The 22,176-nt window shown below is 33.7% G+C and overlaps 1 protein-coding gene across 1 annotated transcript in view; it reads left to right on the top strand.

Annotated features, from left to right (window-relative positions):
- The window catches only part of DGKB (diacylglycerol kinase beta), a 331,799-nt gene that overhangs the window by 99,367 nt on the left and 210,256 nt on the right, over positions 1-22,176 (top strand). Inside the window, exons 12-16 of the mRNA XM_058833546.1 lie at positions 513-601; positions 682-798; positions 4,880-4,978; positions 16,153-16,269; positions 20,791-20,864. Of these exons, the coding sequence (XP_058689529.1) occupies positions 513-601; positions 682-798; positions 4,880-4,978; positions 16,153-16,269; positions 20,791-20,864 (496 nt within the window). The remainder of the gene's footprint in view (positions 1-512; positions 602-681; positions 799-4,879; positions 4,979-16,152; positions 16,270-20,790; positions 20,865-22,176) is intronic.

The raw sequence follows: 22,176 nt of genomic DNA, 5'->3' as shown, positions 1-22,176 counted from the left end.
TGTAAAGCAAGAGTCAAAGCTATGGTGATTACATGGAATGCATGACAACAGTTTCTATTCAAGAATGGACTAATCAGCCATTTCTGATTTATAAATCAGTGGTAGAAACAACGTAAATTCATTGGCTTTTATTTTTGTGCTTGCCAGCTGCTCTCAAGCCTATAGTTTGTAAAATATACGTTTCTTCCTCTGAGCAAATGACACAAACCATTTGGCAGTCACCAATTTGTCTTTAATATTTTTGTCATTTGGGAATTATTGTGAAAAAATTTAGTGAGGTCTGATTTAATTAAGCAGTTCCTGTTATGCAATGATAGTGTATTCTTGGATTTCTCACTTGCATAATATTTCCTGTTCTAATTTGCCTTTTGTATTCCATGGAAAAAGCAGTCTAGTTTGAGTTTTCATTGACTGATTGGATTGATTATTTAGCTTGTAATGTTATTTGTTTCATAGAAATGTAGTGAGAAACACCATTGCCTCAACATCTAATAACGTGTCTTTTTTTTCAGTTTGCAAGTATACAGTCCATGAACGCTGTGTCTCCAGAGCTCCTGCATCTTGCATCAAAACATATGTGAAGTCTAAAAAGAATACTGATGTAAGTTTGAGGTACCACTAACTTTGCCGTGTGCCTGTTCATTTAGTAACTCTATGTATATTCACATTTTTATTTTGCAGGTAATGCACCATTTTTGGGTAGAAGGAAACTGTCCAACAAAATGTGATAAGTGTCACAAAACTATAAAGTGTTACCAAGGCTTGACTGGACTTCATTGTGTTTGGTGTCAGATTACAGTGAGTATACTATAGTAATACATTCCACACAGGTTCCAGAGATAAAAATCATTGAATGTCTTTCTGTAGCCTCATAATCTGAAAGGTCTCATTCAGTTTAGTCATCAGCAATGGCTAGTGTGTGTTTAAGGAATGGTATATGCAGAGTATGCTTAGGACTTGTTAATTGTGGCAAGAAAACATACTCATTTTATGTCATGAAATGCATATTTCAATATGTCATGAAGCAAATTTGCTTCATGACAATATCCATATGAAAATAATGTGTGCCACTAAAGAACAGAATTCCCAATCTACACTACAGAAAGATTACAAAAGAGTTTTCAGTACCAGGAAAAAGCAAGGTCACTGTGACACTAGGTCTAATTGGTGGTATGCTGACAGGCAAATTAATTTGAGGACGTTTTATAGGATACACTGATTCCAAGTGTCTGGGAATAATAGCAGAGACAAGTTGATAATATACTAATCTGTGCACCAAGTCAAATATATACAACTTTTGTGCGCTCCTTATTCAGCAGGAACCAGTAACTGGAACTAATGACATTCAGGGAACACTGCCCTTATAAGTGAGATCTTCATGCTAGAAGGAGCAATGCCAGTATTTCTGTTTCTAGCCAGGGCAGGATTTAAATCTAAATGGGGAGAGATTTCAGCCTTCTTCGTGTGTATTTGCTGGTTTTGCTGATACCATTATTATTATTGTTACGGAACAGCAGTTGTTTGTTCAGTGCTTTAAATAATAATACAAGACTGAGGCATTAGTGAATGTTTGTTTTAAACATACAAGTTTGGATGTTTTATGACATATTTTCTTAACACAAGAATACAAATTATGAAACATCATCAAAGAAAATAGATCCAGGATGCTTTCAGTGATAAGCTGTTATGATTACTTAAAAAACAATATTTTAGAAGAAAGCAAATATGTGGTCCAGATTGCTGTCAAAATTTGGATAATTTATGTAAAGCGTAAAACACCCAATCCAAAATGTTCTGCATGTAGATAATTAAACTTAGGCAATGGCTATATGTGTGTAGCAAGAAAAATAAGGGTGTACTGCTGTAGATACAGAAGTGTTTACACCTGTTTAATATGTGTATATCATTCAAGAAATATAGATTTGTAACATATATTGACTTTTAAAGTCAAAGGAAGATTGCAGATTCTGTCTTTCTGCAGTATAAATTATTTTCCCATTAGTTTATGTGGACCTGGACCAGATTTGTACTCTTTTTTTCTACTCCTTGAAGTTGTACATCAAAATTCAGAGAGTTTTCATAAGAACTGTTATTCACTGAAGAAGTACTGAGAAATTATTTGTAACTTAAATCACTCTAAATGTTAAATTCTTGTGAAAATATCTTGGGTGCTTTTGTGCTTATTGAAATGTCTAAATAGCTGTCAAAGTTCCAATTAAAAATGGGTGTGTGTTTTTTCACAGCTGAAATTGAAAATGTTGGCACTAGGGTTTATGATTTTTCAGTTTATTTCCATCAGTAATTTAAAGTGTTTTTTAAAAGTAATTCCATATTTTCAAATAAATTTAATAATATTTTGTTTCTTTTTATAGATTCAGATATGAATTAGACACAACTGAAGAATGAGTATTTTTAAATACTGCAAATTATATTTCAAACTCTTATTCACTTGCAATTCTTTTCATTTGGTATATTCTGTTTCAATGTTTTAATTTTCTACTAGTAACACCTTAATTACAGAAAAAAAATTTCTAACAGATGCATGATTTTTCAATGGATATTCTGAGATTATGTAATTATCATCACATCCTTAATGTATTTTTCAACTCCTTGTACTGCACATTTACGACTTAGAATCAAAGGGGATGCTCTTTATTACAGAACTAATTCTGAGACTCTTTCATGCATTTTAAATATATCTGTACTTACAACTGGATAAGGTCACTTCTGATGTCAAATAACTGACTCAAGTCCCAAAACTTAGAGGTGTTTCTCACTAAGGAGGCTTGCTATACTGACTTTTCAGCCAAATCCATGATCCCTCTTCCATATAATTCGTAGTTCTCCACCATGGTCGTGTAAATTTTTTTCCCCCTCATCTTCTCTCCAGCAAATACACTTCTTCCTGCTTTGCAGGTTGTGAGGGAGGTCATATTCTCCCTCACAAAGAGGGAATTTTGGGGAAATATATTTCAAATGTTCTAAGATACAGGGTTTTTTGAGAGGCATGCATATTATTTTATTTTTATTTTTTATTTATTTTCATCAAACCTACCTTTCTTCTACCTTTTCTGTTAGTTGCAATATGCCAGTTCTGTTGTCAGAGATCAGCAGAGACTAATAAGAAGATTAAGCTATTTTTTCATAGATAAGTTTGCATGCCACTGAGTAGCAAAGCTGCTAATTACCACTGAATGTGTGAAGATACTTTTATTTGATGTAACATGGCCTGGTGTGCATTAATTATGGTACAAGTAGCCTTACCACTGAGGCAGAGAATTAGCATGACAAATAATTTAGATTACAAGGCTACCAGAATACCCTCACAATAAGGCTTTAATACTCAGAGTAAATCGAAACTCTTTAGACTTTTATTTTCTGTTGCTAAGTAACTGCCTTAAAAGGTAACTTTACAGATTAAATTAATATGGACAAGGCTAATATTAGGTGCCATTCAGTTCAAAATTCAGAAATGTCATGTCAAAATTAACTGTACCAGATAACTTTATGAAGACCATATTGCCAGTAAAATTTATATACATCAGCAATTGGTATAATTGTATTGTAATTTTGAGAGTTCACGTGAGTTAAATCATTTAAAGGAAAATGAGTCAGTCATTGAAAAAACGTAATTAAGAGATGCAGGCATTGAACTAAAGGTTTTGTAACAGCTTTTGGTGTATGCTACCTGTTATACTAGATAAATCACTTGTTAATAAGATTTTTACCTCACAACTCCTGATATTTATTAGCCTGATTATATTTCGTTACTGTAAATATACGTATCCTTTCTAAAACATCTGTCTTTATGGGAAATGGATGCTATCTGAAACATTCATGAATTTTGTTAAATTTATACAGAGATAAAAATGCAGAATAATTTAGGTTGGAAAAGACCTTTATGATCATCGAGTCTAGAAAAAGAAACTTTCACAAAAATTTTCAATATTAATTTTATTTTGTTCTATCTCTAATGATATTGTGAAGTATACCAATTAAATGTGAATGCTTTCCATGATCCAAGCACACAACTCTTCCTTTGTACTGTGTGGCTGAATATTTAGAGTAATTTGAAATGAGTTAAACTCTAAATTATGAACAAGAACTCTTGATTGCTAATGCAAAATATTTCATCAGTTATCATTACTTGTTACCGTTTTATGTTCCTGGTACATGCACATTTATCCATTCAGCCTCCGTAACAAAACGGAAGTCAGCCAGTGCTCTTCCACTCAGCAGACCTGAGGATATTCTTTTCATGTTTTCACAGTAGAACTGTTGTCATTGCTTTCAAGAGAACTTGATGAATTCTAAGCATTAATTAGAAAAAGGAGAGCAATTCCAGTTCCCCATCAGTCAATGGAAACCTGAAAACTGATACAATCAGGACCAAAATTTACACAGCGGAGGATATTCCTGTGTTCTTCTTTTGTATTTGAATCTGTAGTGCCTATCAGCTTCAGGAAGAAAGCAGACTTACACCAAGAGTGCCAAAAGCTGCCTTGAATTACTCACTGGTAGTGTAGAACAGAAGTTCCTGGCTCAGTGCAGGAAGCTCTCTCCTGAACTGCAGCTTGTGGTCACCAGTCACAGTATGCTGATGTTACCGTACTGCTGTGCAGTGCTCTTATTTTGTGTGCTGATCCACACATACACTTTCCAAATTGGAAAATACTTTCAGCTATCATTCTTCACTTCCATATAAATCTGTTAGTTTTGTCTGTCCTGGGGGGCTTTCCACTGCAGTGTGTTTCATTTTCTTTCCAGTACTTTAGCACTATTTAAGTTAATGAAACTTACCCCATTCTAGGATGCCCATTTTCTTATGCTATAATAGTAAAATTTCTAAGTTAAATTTTCATTTTCTTTCTTCATGTAGTTACATAACAAGTGTGCTTCACATCTGAAACCTGAATGTGACTGTGGACCTTTGAAGGACCATATTTTACCACCCACATCAATCTGCCCAGTAGTATTGGTGAGTTGTCTGTATGTTAATTTTTAAAAAGCTGCTGGGACTGACTGCCAGGTATTTGCTAAATTCACAGGACTATGTGAACCTGAGTTTGTAGGCATAAGTGTGTTTTACCCTCTGCATATTGCATTTTCCTTCATGTGAGAATAAACTTTCTGTAGGGCTTATTATAACTGAAGCTGACTCAGGTTTTATCACTTATTCAGACTGTACTTACCAGAAACTGTATAGGCAGAACACTTCTACATTTTACATCTTTTATAGATCCAACTTCCCAGAATAATGAAGTTATTCTTATGGGCAGTTTTTGCTTGGGATGCATATTGTATATCTGCAATGCTGAGGTCTCTGATCTAAGCCGGAGGTTACCTAGAATGATGACACTGGTCTTGCAGTAAGCTATGCATCAACATTATGGTATATTTTATTCTGCAGTCGTGGACAGTAAATTTCTCTGTCCACAAAAACAATAACTCAATTCAATGAAAATAAAAATGCATGCTGTGTGTAGGTTGTATAGAAAAGAGCTGACCATTTTATCATTAAAAAGAGCTTGAGAATTAACTTATGTATTCACATATTAAATTGGATATTTTATGCTGATGAAAGTCATAGCATCATCATGTTCATAAGAGAACAGATGAGTGGTCTGCTTTAAATGTATTTCATAGTAAGTGTAAGAAATGCTTGGACTTAAGAAAGTGTAATTTATTGAGGGGAAGTAAAAAAATAAAATATGCATCCTAATCTTAAACCAGTTGCTGATCACTAGGAATATTTGTGTCTATTGTAAATTGCTTGTTTTCTAATGAATCTGTTTGGCTGTTTGTTTATAAATCTGTTAAGGTACAGATGTTAGACTTTTTCCCTCTACATGTGTAAAGTGGGATTATTCCATTGCTCTCAATGAAACAATACAATGAAAACCTGCCTTTAATATTTATTAAATATTTAATTTTTTTTTTTTTAAGTAATAAAAGTGGCTTTGTAGTTTGTCTCTATCATATTTTGGTATTATCTGGACATGTTCTGATTAATAGTTATAAAGTATTAAGTTTGTTGGATGATTATATTCTGTATTACCTTATTTAATTTTCAGGATTTGAGGTCATATGTTAAAAGTTTGGATCTGGAAATTATGATTCTGTTATTGGGCTATTGTTTTCATTTTAATGTTATTTATCATTTGCCATTGGTATAAATGGAATGAATCCTCAGCATGAAATTTTATCTTCAGTTATATTGGCATAACTGCATTTTCTTTTCAGGAGAGGAAGAGGAATAGAGGAATTAAGATTTTTATTCCACAATTGGAGTTTAGTTAAGTTGTTTAGAGGATATGTAGAAGCACTCTAGAGTTAAATCACCCCCTGAATAGGTTTGTTTTATCTCCAAATTTTCAAGGCATAAGCAGAAGTAAATATATTTTCCTGTTTTGGAATCATGTTACTACCAGTGCAACACAAGACATGTATTTCAGCACAATTTATATTGTTAGGAATCGAAAATATATTTTACCGTGATTTAATGGGGACTTTATAATCTTGTAGTATATTTGTTCATCTAGTAGTTTATTCCAAAAATGCACTAAAATCCTGAGTTTAATTATGTTACAAATACTACCTCGCTGACCTAGCTAATAATAACTACTAAAAGTGATTGGTTATAGTGTACATATAATTTGTGTTAGTAATTTTTTAATTAGTGTCTCCCATTTCCTATTATGGGGATTCCTTTTGAGAAACATACTTCAATGTATGTGAGACTCAGTAATAACAGCAGTAAATATATAAAACTAGTGAATATATTCTTGTGAAAACTGTCTAACCATGCAATAGGAAGTGTGGCTATTAATAAAAACTATGTGTTCAGACATCCAAATCTGACAGTGGAAGGGTCCTTCACCCAGGTCACACATTTAGCTTCAGTGATCACCTGAACATTAATAGTCTTGCAATGCTGTGTATATGTGGAAGGTAAATAAAAGCAGATAACCATAATGCTTGCTGTGCCAGGTATATCCTTGAGTATTTTGAGGTGTCAGAGAAGAATGGAGTTTCTTCTCCCATAAAATATAACGAAAATAGCAAGATGAAAAATCTCGTCTCTTTAATCTCCTGAAAATGTTGGCCCTCACTTCCACCTGTAACTTCGTAAGCTCAGATTTCTTCTAGAAGACTGCAGTATTCATCTCAGAACGAGATGCCTTCTCCTAAGTTTTCCTTCAAGAGTACAGGGTACATCCCTTCTCATCTCTTTTTTGCAGAGCTAGCGACATTAACATTTTTGCCTTTTTCATCCAACATTTCTCATGTCTCATTTCTTCAGTTCTTGTGAACTCCAGCCTCAACAATTTCTACAGAGTTAAAGGACTTTTTCATACATTGGATTTCACAGAACTGTGTATTACCAGTGTTACCAAAACAGTCTCTCAGCTCAGTGACTTTTAGTTGCTGGAGTGAGAACCAAAATGCCTCATCATGTGAAAGTTAGATGGCTGGTTTAAGTTAAATAAGGATCCTCCCATCTCCAAAACTGCGCAAAATAGATCTTGTCAAATGTTAAATATGGTAAGCTACATTGTCAGTTGAAAAAAATTCAGTTGGGAAACTCACGTAGTTGATAATGTGTACATCATGAAAACATCACATATCTGTATAGATTCAATGTCTTAAAAAGATTTTTCCTGTCTTACTGCATCAATTTTAAATGTTTTAGTAAAATGTAGTCTGTCAACTTTTAGTCCTTTTTACTTTCCTGTTTACGCTATATGAGGCTTGTTGTGTGGTGAAGTTTTTTGTTCGAGTTAAATGAGTTTTGTTATAAACTGTGTGCAGATCTCAAGTGATAGTCTTTTAATAGATGTCAGATACACTTTAATGTTACTCTCTTTTATTTCAGTAACATTTTAATTAATTCATACTGATTGAATAAATGTACATTGAGACTTGTTTCCTAATGAGGGCACATTTAGAGGAAAGGTTTTGCATCATTCTGATATCCTGTGGGTAATTATATTCTAATTATATGGTGGGGGGGAAAAAGTCTATAACTCAGTACTGATATTGTTCATTGGACCCAATTAATTACATGCACATAATGAAAGTTCATGATAAGGTTGACTGGCAGTGAGTTTAAAAATCTTTAACTCAATTGAATCCTAGCCTACCAGGAGTACAGAATTAGATCATAACCAGGTTTAAAACTGGGCATTGGAATGAGATGAGTGAGTAGTGAAGAAAACAAGATTGGTCTCTGCTTAAGAGACAGTTTCCCTCACCCTGTCCCTTTATAAGGCAGAAAAGAAAATATGCTAGCATACATTTTGTCTTCATTTCATGCCTTCCTTTACTTGCCCCATTTACTGATAAACATATAGGATGTTCTAATTTTTACTTATGTCTGTAGAAAAGTAATTAGATTCTCAATTTCCCACCAAAATAGATACAGCCCTGGGTAGTGAAAAACCAACCAATAAAAGCTTACTATTTAATAAATAATAATGTGTATTCATTTTACATGATGATTTTGATTCTTCTATTGTATATGTGATTTTTACAATGAACTTCTTTCACTTAATTTCTAGCATTATTTTTTAAAAATCATAATTAAAACTTTTAATTGTGGAATAAAAATAAAATTCAAGAACAAATTGTAAAACATAAGGTACCTTGCTAACAATGTGAGCATTACTATATGGCAATTATCCCTGTCCCCATAGTAACAACATAATTTCAAAGGTGGGCTCTGGTATAATATTGAAGGTAAGAAATAAAAAAGAAAAATTAAAACTGGGTATATATCTTTGTGTTTTGATATCCAACTTCATTGTTTTATATTCTGTGAAAAATGGGTCATCATGATAAAAAGTTTGAAACAATTTGCATTTTGTTTCTTTTCTCTTGTGAATGAATTTGACTTTTGTTTTGGGTAGTAAAGATGTTATACCATTTTAGGACAAAGTTATCGAAGCATAAATACAGTGTATGTCAATATGGAATATGTATACAGATATAAATGGATGCATATAAAATACATGCAATTTTTATACATCATAGTGTACATCTCTTTATATACACTAATATAAAATGCCATCGTAAGTCGAGTTCACTTGACCTCATATAGATGGTTATATAGTTTAGAAGAGGAAACAGATATATCTGATTCTTTTGGTATTTTATTGTACAAAACCATACATGTTCAAAAATCCTTTGTTTATGCCTGGTTCTATTTAGGCTTGTAGAACAATATACACAGCAGATTACAAATGTTTGAGATAGGAAATGTGCCTTACTCAACTGAACAATATGCATTTTGTTCTATAGCTTCAAACTTTTGCAATATATATAATGTAAATGTAGCAAGTATATTGATATTCTGGCAAAAAGTAATATAGAATTAAAGTTGAAAATACTGTTTAAGAATTTTCTTTCACTGTCAGTATTTAGATACTGATACTAGATAGAATAGCTGTTGGCTGTGTTGGAATTGCAACATAGTTCCATAGATATTTTTTCCATGTCTCGTAATATGTTTTACTAATACTGTTTTCCTGTGAGGTATGTAGACGTTATTCACATAGGAAAGCAGAGCTCTAGAGAGAGAGAGAAAGGGAATTAGCAGTGCCTGGTTGAAGAATGAGCTTTCTTAATCCCCTTTCCAGTTATTAATCCTAAAATAATTCTTCTGTTTTATAATAGTAGAGATCAGTTTTAGCTCAGTTGAATCCAAGCTCAACATGGAGCACAGAAAGTCAGTGCAGTGTGTAAGCATTTTATGAGCAACTCAATCCTTTGAAGTTGAGTACTAGCCTTATCATGAGTTTCTGAACAAAGATACTGTAAAAAAAAAGTTATTTGAATATATATGCTTGGGGGAGGGGAGTTGAATTTAGATCTGGTTGTTGAATAATAAGTAATGACATAGCAACTGAAAGAGATTTAAAAAACAAAACAAACCACTTTTTCCCTTTTCAATTGTGTTTCATATTGCAGCTTGAGTTCTCTGAGAATCTAAATCAGACTTGAAATATAATGGTGTCCTTATCTACACTAAGAGCTTTTTCATTTCTTTGAAGTCAGAAGGAAATTAATAATTGCCCTGGAGGAAAATGTATCTTCCTAACTAATTAGCTGTTCGACAAACACAGTTCAATGTTAAAATAATAAGATGCTGATAAACTGAAATGGCAGCCATTCAATCATTTTAAGTTATATCTAGTTGCCTGCCCACAGCTCATCACTACTGTCTACATTTATTCTTTCCATCCTCTCCCACTGGAGTTTCAGATGATTTTATTTTCACAATTCTTTTCCAACACTTTTGTCTTCCTTGAACAGTGTATATAATCAGCTGCTATAGCCCAAGTTGGAGTTGCAAATACAGTTGAAAGTCTTGGACCATATTTTGATGCATATATTAAATGGGTACAAGATATAAGGCAAGTTGTCTACAGAAAACTGAATGAACAAAGGCCAACATGCCAAATGAGAAAGATTTGATTGTGATTTGGTGTATAATTCTTTATCTTTTTATTTAGACAAGCTAAAAAAGGACCGCAAAGTATATTTATAAAGTTATCACATAATGATTCTTTGTTCAGAAGAAGGAACAATCAGCAGTTTTAGAAGTTATTCTTAAACTCATTTACTCCATTCCAGCCTTGTCTTGTTGTGTGCATTTTGGCTACCAGCATTATGAGTGGCAAAATGCTATCTTCTCAATAGTGTAATGTGATTTTTACTTTTTTTTTTTTTTTTTCCTTAGAAGCAAATGCTTTTCTCAAGACAGCTCTCAAATTAATTAGAAGCCTTAACTTTCCTTTATAGTATGGGCATGTGCAGCTCACTGGAAGGTATTTTTGCTGAGAATTGGTTAATAATCTTGTCCACAGGATGACTTTTAGCTTCTGCCTAGGGATTAAGAGCTGGGTATTGTACTACAGCTCTAAGAGCTTTCAAGACAGCATGATGTGTTGTTCTAATATAGGCTCTTTTGATTAGCATGTACATGGAGCTGGAAATGTGGAGAAGTTGTAAAATGAATTTTCAAAATGTTTGAGTCACAGTTACTTGGGTAAGTAGTGATGCTGATAGTGATCAGATAGTAATATCTAATAGATACTACAGATAGATTGCCCACCATGGTTTTGGCATAGTGGTGATGTGTGGTTTTTTTTAGCTTTCAGGATTTTTGAATCTTTAATTCTCTTTGGTTATTGAATAATTATGGGCAGAAATTTCATGGAATGGGAATTTTGTAAGCAGGCTCTTGAATGCTATATTGGTTTACAAAATTACAGTCTAGGAGTACCTAATACTATTAATAATCTATTATTATGTTTTTAAAGATTCCCATGTCATTAAACAAAATAGCTCTAAGGAATCATGGAGCAACTTCCCTTAAAGTTCCTTAAAAAGAGCCCCAAAGCATCAGTTTGGTATTTAAGTCACGTATTTAAATTTCCATGGCCTTCATCTTGCAAACATTTGAGGATATCTCTATGTGCTATTCCATACATTCTGTCTGATCTTATATGAAGCTTTGGAGTTCTAGAATAAGATGTTTTTGAATAACTATTTTAGTTTATGCATAATAAATTAAAAATATACTTCTCTTGTTATGCAACCCCATGCCCAAATAGGGTATATGTTTCATCCAAAAATACATATAATAGAAGAAGTAATTATCATACAGAAGTAATTTCAAGTTTTAAGCTGCCACCTGACAAACTGTGTAATGGTATTAAGCATTTATTAATGAGTTTTTAATCCTGTATAATGTATAAGTACATTGTTGTTTCAAGTTATGAAATACATTGATTTAAATTATCTTGTGTAGGAAATAATCCAGAAAAAATACATTTGCAGTTATTGATTAAAAGGCAAGGTGAGAAAAAGCACTTGTTGCTGTTATTTGCCCTGAATTCTGTGTCAGCAGTTAAAGAGGCAGCTTTTTAGTAAGCCTTTAGTAATTATTCATCTGTTTTTACCCTAACAGCTATGATAGAGTATGGTATTTCTAAATGTTAGTGTTTCATGTAAAGTAAAAGATTCTACCTCTATATAAAGAAAGAATATAAGTAGTTTTTGAAGATTAGTGATATACAGCTTGTTAATTGTAGCAGAAGGTGGCTTTTTAAACAAGATTCCTTGATTTGGATGAGAATTCAAAGACTTGGAAAATAAAATCAAAATAGCTCTCCAGGTATCAAGTATCTCTTTCTGCTATTCAAAAGAATGAAGTCCTCATGTTTTCTAATATTCTTAGCTATAGTAATAGTGTTAAAATGGTCCCACACATACTTTCCAGAGTGTAAATTATGTAATAGGACAGCTAAAACATCGGGAAATTCCACTTGTGCAAAAGTGTAACAAAGTACCGTGCATGTTGTTAAGTATGACTGCTGCAGGGTACCTTGTGAACACTCTGTCCATGCCCTTTGCCATCCCAGCTGTTTGGTACTGCAGCCTAACATTCTCTTTTTCCAACAGACGCTTCCCACTTTAGGAGGTTTGCTCCCTGAGGTGCGTAGCGGGAGGCATCCATGAATGCTCGAGTACTAACAGTTCATGATATTGTACATTCTGCTATGAAGTGCATTTTGGGGCTGAACCGAAAATCTAGAGATGATATTCTGGGTTATTATTTGGAAAGTCATGTCATATTTGTAAATTATTTTCTGATTTGGAATGTGGAAAAGATGCAATTGAATAATTGTCACCTTTCAGTGGTCTCTCTGGAGCAGTCCTGAGTGGTAGAAGCTCCAGCTAATGAATATTGACTCCAATTCCTTGGGAGTTCAAGGGGGAAAATAAGACATGAGAAGGGCAAAAAGGGGGGGGGGGGGGGGGAATTGTTGTGGTAAGTACTATATTAGAAGATATGTGCACTAGCACATACCAAAAGAACAAAAAGCTTTATTCTTTGAGCCATCAAAATGTACAATAGCATATAAATTGCTGTATTCGGTATCTCTGTCAACCTCATGCATGTTCACTAAAAAAAAATGGTTCACAGATACATTGATCATTTTGTACGCCTTATTTAGCAAGGTATTAAAAATAGCGCAACTCTTACAGAAATATTTTTAAATTGAAGGATAAATTTTTGCATTTTATAAAACCATTTTTTCAATGCATGTCAAATTTTTCTTAACTATATTAGAATTTTTAGGCTTTTATCCATTCTTATCGTCTTCTATTTTTATCTACTTTAAAAATTAAATTGCTTCTTCCTTGACACTCTCTGATACCTTAGTAATGTTTCAGTTCCCAAAACAAAGGTATGCTAGGTCAGGCACAGCTGGTATTTCATACATTAAAGAAAGGGTCTGCGCAAGAATGTTTTAAAAATTTTTTTTAAATTAAGTGATAAATCTTTTTGTGTTCCATTAACAGATTTACTCATTAGAATTATGATACAATTAATCACATTATGTCATACAAACTAAGTCAAATCCTCACTAGTGTGACACATACCTAAAAATTATAGGATATATAACTCTAGGAAATCTAGAATCTCTTGTCAGCTTCTTCAGAAATGTTTAAAAGAGCACTATTGATAGACATGGTGACATGTATTATGGTGATATATAAGATGGGTGATATGAAATACTTTATTTGTACTTTCTTCAAAAATCATCAGTGAAGAAAGAGTTTCAATGTTAATGAGGTATAATGAGGTATCTGTCTTTGATCATATTATTAACATTCTAGACAATTCTGTGTCGGGAATATTCTTTTTCCTTTATGTTACCTGAGATAAATAACCTAATCTTGTATTGTCTTTGTGAATTAAGCTATGGTTTTGCTTATGGGACAGGAAATAGAAACTGGAGAAGGAATGGTAATGCAGCAGGCATAGGACTGCTGTGACATAGTCAAGGCCAACTGAGGGTATTTACTGATATTTGTATCATGCTGCTATTTGTATCACCCCACAATCCAAAACTTCGAGTAATTCTTACTGCATTTTACTTGAGTCATTAATAACAGTTTGGGCATGGGTCTCAGCATGATACATACAAGAAGATTTTTAGTGCCAGACTTTATAAAGGCTTCTTTTGAACTTTTTTTTTAACCTCTCTAAATGCATAAACTCAGTGTGCTGAGTCTGTTACTTTCTGCTAAATTTTTCTTTGAATTATCACAAATGTTCCTTTAGCTTGAGATTTTCCTAGACCTTTCAAAGTTTGCTCTCCATCTCTGATTTTTGCTAGAAACAACAATTTTTACTAGCTTTTTCTCTACTTTACTGACATCTGATTTGATTTTTGAAGATGTTGCACTATTCACGATCCAGATTTGGCCACAATGTAAAATCCTACTGAACAGGGTATGCTTTCTTTTTATAAAAGGTAGTGACTTTTAAGGGTAATTATTCACAAAGTTGTTTAAAACCTCAGAACAACTTCTTAAATTTGTAATGAAGCGTGAAGTTTCCTTCATAAGGATGTATCTTACTTGCTGCCCTTGGGACTAACCAATCCATTGTGCAAAATATTTTGTGTTAGTTCAAAAATTTCATTCTCTGGGTGCTTCATCCTGGTTCTACTTTCTGAAAAAAATCATCAAATAAGTATGTGCAGAGCTGGTGATTTCTTAGGCAGTGATACATACAGTGTTTTTGTTTCTGAGGTTAAGGATGAGGTGAATATCTCTAGTTGCTTCTACTGTTCTCTCTTTAAAGCAATAGGATTGCAGTCTAGTCTTGGATCTTGTCTTGGACCAATCAAGTTACTCAAAGCATCCAGGAATTCTGTTAACTAACCTCTTGGTAATCTCACTGCATACAGACAGTAGTGTAGACTCCCCTGTTGGCTTCTTCTTCCCAGTGGCGTAGGTTTGTCCATCCTCTTACACAAAATATGGTCAAATTGTCACCCCTCCCCCAAGCACTTGGCTACCCAAGGTAGTCTAGGATGACTTGGACCACTCTTCGCATCAGATCTAGACTAGAGACTCTGTCAGACTCACTTAAAGAAACTGACAATGGTATAAAAACAGTCAGGGTCCACGTTTGTGTTAGAAGGTACTGCATTAAGCTGAGAGTTCCTCCCTTCCTGACAGCATCTGTGTCAGTGCTTCTTACCAGTAAAAAGAAAAGAAAAGCTCCTGAAAGAGTTTCCTGGATTAATTGCTCCTAGGATCCCTAAGGCTTTATTGGAGGTAGCACAGAGATGGGTTCAGCCTGGTCTCTAATGTAAATGGTAACATTTAATGAACTTGTTACTGCATGCAGTTGCAGGGGGTGCAATAATGTCCTTCATGCTTGTTTTCTAGTGCAGCAGCTTTGTGCCAGCCCATTCCCTTGACTAGTTTAAAGCCTCCTTGCGCTTGTGGAGGGAAGCGGCTGGGGTGCAGTTGGGATTGGAGACACTGATTCTATTTGATAAACATCTGCTGTCTTAATTTATGGTGCATTTTTTGGACAACCTAAAAGGACATGCTGGGTACAGTTTATAAATAGGATAAATGAGATACAAAGAATGAGAATACTTTTTTCCATGCAGAATTCTCTGAAATGGCATGGTAACAGTTGAAAATATGATTGCAACAAAAGAATTCTGAGTTTTTCTCTTTCAAATAACCACATCATTGTACTATGTATCAGTATCAAAAGTTGCCAACAGCTTAGAATCTGATGTAGATTCTGGTTTCCTTCTATTATAAAATACATGTTTTATAAAAAGCTACTCAGCTAATTAATAATGGTACGTTTAGACCAGGTATGCTTTGTCAAATTGGTAAAGTACTTTGAAGCATCCAACCTTTGCTAGCAGTCAGGATGAAATTTTGAAAATTACTGATCTCTTACCAATAGGCTTATTAAACAATCAAGTATGATTGGCTTTCAAGTTTCAGAATTGCATCCTGGTAATGTCAGATTATCTTCTCACACCATTGCATTAATTTGTGTTGTGACTGCACACTTGTCATCCATCTATTGCCTAGGCATTATGGAATGTCCAGACACATAGATAGATGTTATGTGAAGTGGCCAGACATTGTGTATTAACTTGACTGAGATCTCATTTTCATTAAAGCAGAGTCTGACATTACTTGCTAGTCAAAAAAAGAAAAAACAACTTTGTGGAGGTACAGTCTCAGTTACAGTTGTACAGCATTATATATAATGTGTTAAAATGTTCCCTTTTCTCCTTTTCTCTTTTCAAGGAAAGACAAGCAACAGTGAAAAAAGAAAAGAGCTGCCCTCAGCAAATGAACAAACTGGGAGAACGGAACAAAATGCAAAGAGCAAATTCTGTCACTGTAGATGGACAAGGCCTTCAGGTGTGATTATTGTTATTTTAATATTAAGCAGATAATTTTAGGTATGAAGAGTGAGATATGTTTAGAGTTAAATAGATATTCACTCTTTTAATATTTCACTTTTACATAGTTTAAAAGGCAGTAAGTAAATTCTTCCATTGGTTCGGGAATCCTGTGACACACATCTGCTTTTCATGTCATTGTCAGGATTTCCCAAGACATTAAGGGGGAGGGAGGACTAGCTCTAAAACACTTCTGTCATGGGGTGAAGCTGAACTGGTTTATTTTGGTATGTGTCATGCAATGCTGAGTAAATTTACATTATTAATCTGAGTCTGTCCTGATAACTATTAACTATTCTCATTTGGACCTGTTAATTAATGGATGGAGTAAACTTCAAGGGTGCTATTTGTCCAGGTATTTCTAAGTAGGGTACTAGGCATCTCAACATTAACAGTGGTTAAGAAACAACATGTTTGCATTACTAACAGTATCTATAATAAAAATGGAAGTTTTTCTGCTTGAAAGAAAAAACTCATGTGTGTGATGAACTAATGTTATTTAGGGGTGGTGACTTATAGATGTGCCTGAACTTCTGACTTCTTTCCCTTGAGGTATGGGTAGTTTTGAGTGAAATCAATGTCCATATGCAGGATTCTGCTGCTTTATTTCCTCAGGAGTTAAATTATCATCATGATAATCACAATGTGATAATCATTTAATATACATAATTGTCTCTTCTCTTTATCTTTTGATATGTTGCAATTGGGCTTCAGTAAAAATATTCCATTACCATATATAAATTATATTATGCCTCATAATTATTTCATCTTGTGTCAGGATAGGAATGCTTATTGTATTGTTTTGTCTTTTAGATTAGTCAAACATTCTTGTTATGGCAACCCAAAGAAGGGAAAAATAATCCAAACAAAACCTGAAACAGAAACCCTAAAACCTATCCAGTCACTTGGCTGCTCCAATGATGGTATACTTGGATATTAGAGCAATCATTATAATTGCTTTCAAGAATCTCTTCCTGTACTTACCATTTTCACAGGCTTCACTGCTATCCAGATCATCTGTGACAAAACATGAAGAAAAAAATACTAGTCTTAATTGAAAGAAGGCTCAAGTTCTGTCTAATCAGTCGCAGTGTGATTAATAAGTTTGTGCTAAAGGAAACACAATGTTTTCTAACTTTTGGGTGATATCCACACAATTCCAGTGAGACAAAGTAGTCTAAATAGAGGAGCATCTTTGGCATCTCCTTTTGGTTGCAGCACCATGTATCAGTATGAATTTTGTGTTTACTCCAAGCATAAGATTGCTTATGCTCATAGTTTATTTTCAGCTATTTTTTGTCTCTATTTCCCACTCATGTGATACTATGCCTACGATATAATACTTGGTCTACTCCAAACAGCAGCTTTTAGCACCATTGACTCTTCAACACAAAACTTTAAATTATTGCATGTTCTGCTTTCAGGTCATAAGATTTCCCCTAAGTTTTTTAGTGTGATCCAAAACTTGTGTTTTATCTTCTCTTCCCAAGATGAATCAAAAGCCTGGGTTTCATCCTTGTTTTTCTTTATTGCTGGTAGAGATAGAGAAAAAGGGAGTGGGGACAAAGATGGTAGAATTATTTTTTAATATATTTGAGGTGTTTTTTGAAATGCTTGGTGTTCTGTAATGACACATTTGTAATACAGTGCATGACACAGTACTGGTAATCATGATGATAACATTAGAAATAATTCTGCAGTTATGGCCCTAATTTGCTGATTATACTGTGGTCTTTGTTTTTCACAGATAGATTAAATTGGTTTTAAGTAGCAGGAATTCATCTTAGCATCAAATATTTAATTTTTGATAGACATTAAAAGTGATAACTTGTTTTGAATGTAATTATTGTGAAGGCTGAGTGGACCTTGAGGGCTATCCTACTGAAAGGATGGGATCAATGAGAATGTTAGGGCTTTTTTTCCTCACAGATTGTGTAGTTTTTCAACTATTCTCACAAAGATGTAAGATGCTATAAATATAACTGGTAATTAATGTTAGTATTTTGCCCAAAGATGGTCTGGAGAAAACATTCTGTATCTGATCAAAGTATACTATCCTATTTCTCCCATATCTGGCATGCTACTCTGTTTCTAATACTTTGATTCTGCTGGCATGGTCTCATTTTAACAAGATCTTCAGTAAGCAAGGGTTTTATTTCAGAAAACTTAATCAGTATGTTAATTGCATTTGTTTATGATTTAAGCTCCAAGGTAACAAAGCAAAGATTTTCATACTACTGCTGTTAGACCTCTGTTTTCAGTATGGGAGAAACTATATATAAGTGCTTCACCACCTTCTTTTTTCTTTTTACTTTAAGTCACTTGTCCTATAACATCATGAAGATTGCCTTTAAATTGTGCTAGATTAGGGCTTGAAAATGTTGGCTAATTTAGTCTAAATCTTTAGTTGCATTTCATTATACAAAAATACCGTATGTTATCTGGAAAATTAATTTGGAAAAGCTGTAAAAATTTAATTAAAGTTTATTTTGGAACTGAGTGGGATACAGGCTAGTTATTAGATTATTTTTTTTTTTGATGATCAAAACCCTTCTACTTTCAGTAATCTCATTGAGTCTTGAAATAAAAGATTTGCGATAGAAAAGTCCATCACTTAGCTTTTGTTGAGAAAAAGCTCAAGCCCAAACCTTCCTTCCATCAGACAGAGTGAGCAGATATCTTAGTGGCAGTGGAGGTCTGCATGACTTAAAGACAATTAATCATAGTTATGCACATTCATCTTGCTTCTTTCTAGCTAACCAGCATAATGATCAAGATTATTATTTCTAATTAGAGGAAGTAATAGATCATGTATAACCTTAGGATGAGTCTCATTAATTAACCTGCGTCCTAAGGGATTTCAGTAGGTATTCCATCTCTGTCACAATGAGCACCATTGGTTTACACTTAGTTCACAGGAATAAACATCATGGGAATTGGCTAAATAACTAAAATTGATTAAAACAGTAGGTAAAAATTAAATATATGACAAACTTCACTGTATTGTGCAATTTGATGTATGTTTCAACGTACAGCACTTTACTGCTCCAGGTGATTCTGAGTTGGTTTTTATGCTAAGCTTAATACCACTGAATTTGTGGACTTTTCCATTATTTTTGTATATATTAGAACAGATTTGATTCTATTTTTTTGTGAAATGGTTAATAGAGTTGACACACCAGTGCTTAACATTTCCTTCTAAAAGAAGAGTGCTTTTAGATGCCTGTAGGATTATATGCATATTTCTATAGTATGCCTGTAAAACTCTTTAGCTATGATGCTTCTCAGGTTCTGCCTTAAGTTATACTTTATGAAATCTTCAAGTTTTGTTATTTCAGGAATTCTGAATAAGGATTTTGAGCAAGGCCTTTCAGTGTATCATTTTGAAACACAGATTGTCCAAGCTACATCTCTGAAGTTTTTGGTGTATGACTTCGGTGATACTGATTTTGAACTCATAATATGCTTTCAAATATTTTGGAATTGATAGATGTCTCAAAGTGATACTTCTAAATTTGAATAGTCTAGCTTCATGGTTTAAAGACCCATATTAGAGATCATCTGATTTTTTTATGTTCCAGTCTTTGGAGTAAAGGCAACAAACACACATGTCTCAAGAGTATCTGAAAATACAGACTAACCTTACTAATTAGAATGGAGGTGTTAGTTTGTAAAGCTAAATAATAATGTGAATCTGTAAAACTTTCCATACACGAAAGAGTTAAAATAAAAAGGTAGAAGTAATTGTTTCCTTCCTTCTCCTCAACATTCTTTTCTTCAGACTTGCCTTTCTTCCTTATGGTTTCTTCTCTACCTTCTGAAGTTTTTCAGCTTTCTCAGGTGCTTAAAGGAATTCCTTAATTTTATGGTTACCATGTTTTAAAAAGCGTGTGATTTCATATTATGTTAAATATTGCAGGTAATCATTGCCATACTTTAAAAAAAATCTGTTAAATTCAGTGTTCCATACAGCTATAGTTGACCTTCATAGTATATAATGTAGTGACACTTCTTTCTCCAAAATAAAGTTTCTTTTAAGCTTTTTCCTTCTTTCCTTTCTTTCCTTCCTTTCCTTTTAAGTAATTTCCTTCTGCAATTACTGTCAGAGTAATGAATGTATTATTTGCATTTAAAGTTTTCTTCTCTACTGGTGGAGACATATATATATATATATATATAGATATATACATGCACACATATATATCTATATAGAGAGAGATGGGTTATATATTTGAATATTTCAGTAGCATTATTGGTTAAAATGGCAACACAGCTGTAAAACAGCATTAAAAGCGAAGTCACTTGCATTTTCTGGCAAATTAATGAAGTGAGGTTTATTGCGAATTATGGTATTGCTTCCAGCTGGATTACATAGCATAACATAGAGTTTGAATTAAGCTTTTTGTTTTCTGTCTACTATAGGAAAAAATGAATGCAACACACAGCATTAATGAGTGGCTGTGTTATTCCCTTCTTTTAGATCACTCCAGTTCCAGGCACTCATCCACTTTTAGTTTTTGTCAATCCTAAAAGTGGTGGGAAACAAGGAGAAAGGTAAGGGTTTTTTTCTTTTTTTTTTTTTTTTTTTTTCTCTCTTTCTTGATTCTGGTGTGTGAAATGTTTAAAAATGAATTTTAAAAGTTGCATATGAGAAAAAAATCCAAAATTTTATATTGTTATTCCTCACGGTGGAACATGCTATATCTCTGTTCCTATAAATTCTCCAGTTAAAAAAAAGAGTTCTGTAGAATAGTTTTGCTTCAAATAAAAAAACAAAACTTTGTAGCTTTGTTCAGTGCATGGGTTTGTGTGATTTGCATGAAGATGTGAGTTGCCATATCTTGTATTAAAACTTTAAAGTTCTAACAGTTTTCTTTTTATCTATGTAATGATTGTACAGGCAGGCCAGTAGTTTAAATAGAAGCAGTATTCCATTTTCTAATGTAGGATATGCTTTTTTAAGACTTTGCAGTAGAGGCTCTCAGACCTCTTCATAAGATTTCCTTCGAAGAAACCTTTTGATTTCTCTTTATAGGAAACATTCTAAAAATCCAGTTGAATTATTAGAGTCCAATCACACAAACTTAAAGACATACTAATTTTTTGTATGTCAGTAATTACATTGATTTAAATTAAAAATATCTGAGTTTATTAGTCTAAGTGTTAATATATCAGAGGCCTGATAAAGTAGAGGTAAGGAGCATTCTCCTCCTACTCAGGCAGGAATGCTGAATTAGTTGCCCCCTGCACAGACTTTTCAGAGCATTTTTCAGGATTCCAAATGCTAGCAATATGGCCATTTTTGATCATCCCGTAGACACCTATACTTTTATAGCCTAGTTCACCATATCAGTTCTGGAACTTAAAGTCTTGAAAAAGATTATGGTCTTTTGGCCGGGATGCAGCTGGAGGTGACACCTGTGGATACTGGTGATACAGGTAATGAGAAGCAAAAAAGGAGGGATGCGGTGTGATACTAGAGCCTGGAACCAAGCAAGTAAACTACAATGGGTCAGCTTTCCCTACCTCCTCCACCCTTCCTCCCTTAGATCACATCTTCCTGTGCCCCTTTTGAAAGTAAACTGTCAAAGAGGACAAAATCCTGCAGAGTAGTTGTTAGGGTAATTCTTAGAGCTAAGGAGCTGTATTTGAAGGACACTGAGAGAATTTGAGAGCCGATTACGTAATCCCTGGGCTGGGGATACTAGATATCAGCCAGGTGTGTCAAAAGCAGTTAATGATCTAAAATATTAACTCTAAACCGTTTCAAGAACATGCCTTTGCAGTTGGAACAAAACATTGTGAGCCATCCTGAGTTTCCATGTTCCAGCCACAGTAGCAGTGTGAGGCAGCCCTGGTCTGCTGT

Source organism: Poecile atricapillus, chromosome 2, assembly GCF_030490865.1.
Source record: "Poecile atricapillus isolate bPoeAtr1 chromosome 2, bPoeAtr1.hap1, whole genome shotgun sequence".
Classification (NCBI taxonomy): Eukaryota; Metazoa; Chordata; class Aves; order Passeriformes; family Paridae; genus Poecile; species Poecile atricapillus.
The sequence above is the reverse complement of the archived record's forward strand: the minus strand, read 5'-3'. Positions and strand labels throughout refer to the sequence as shown.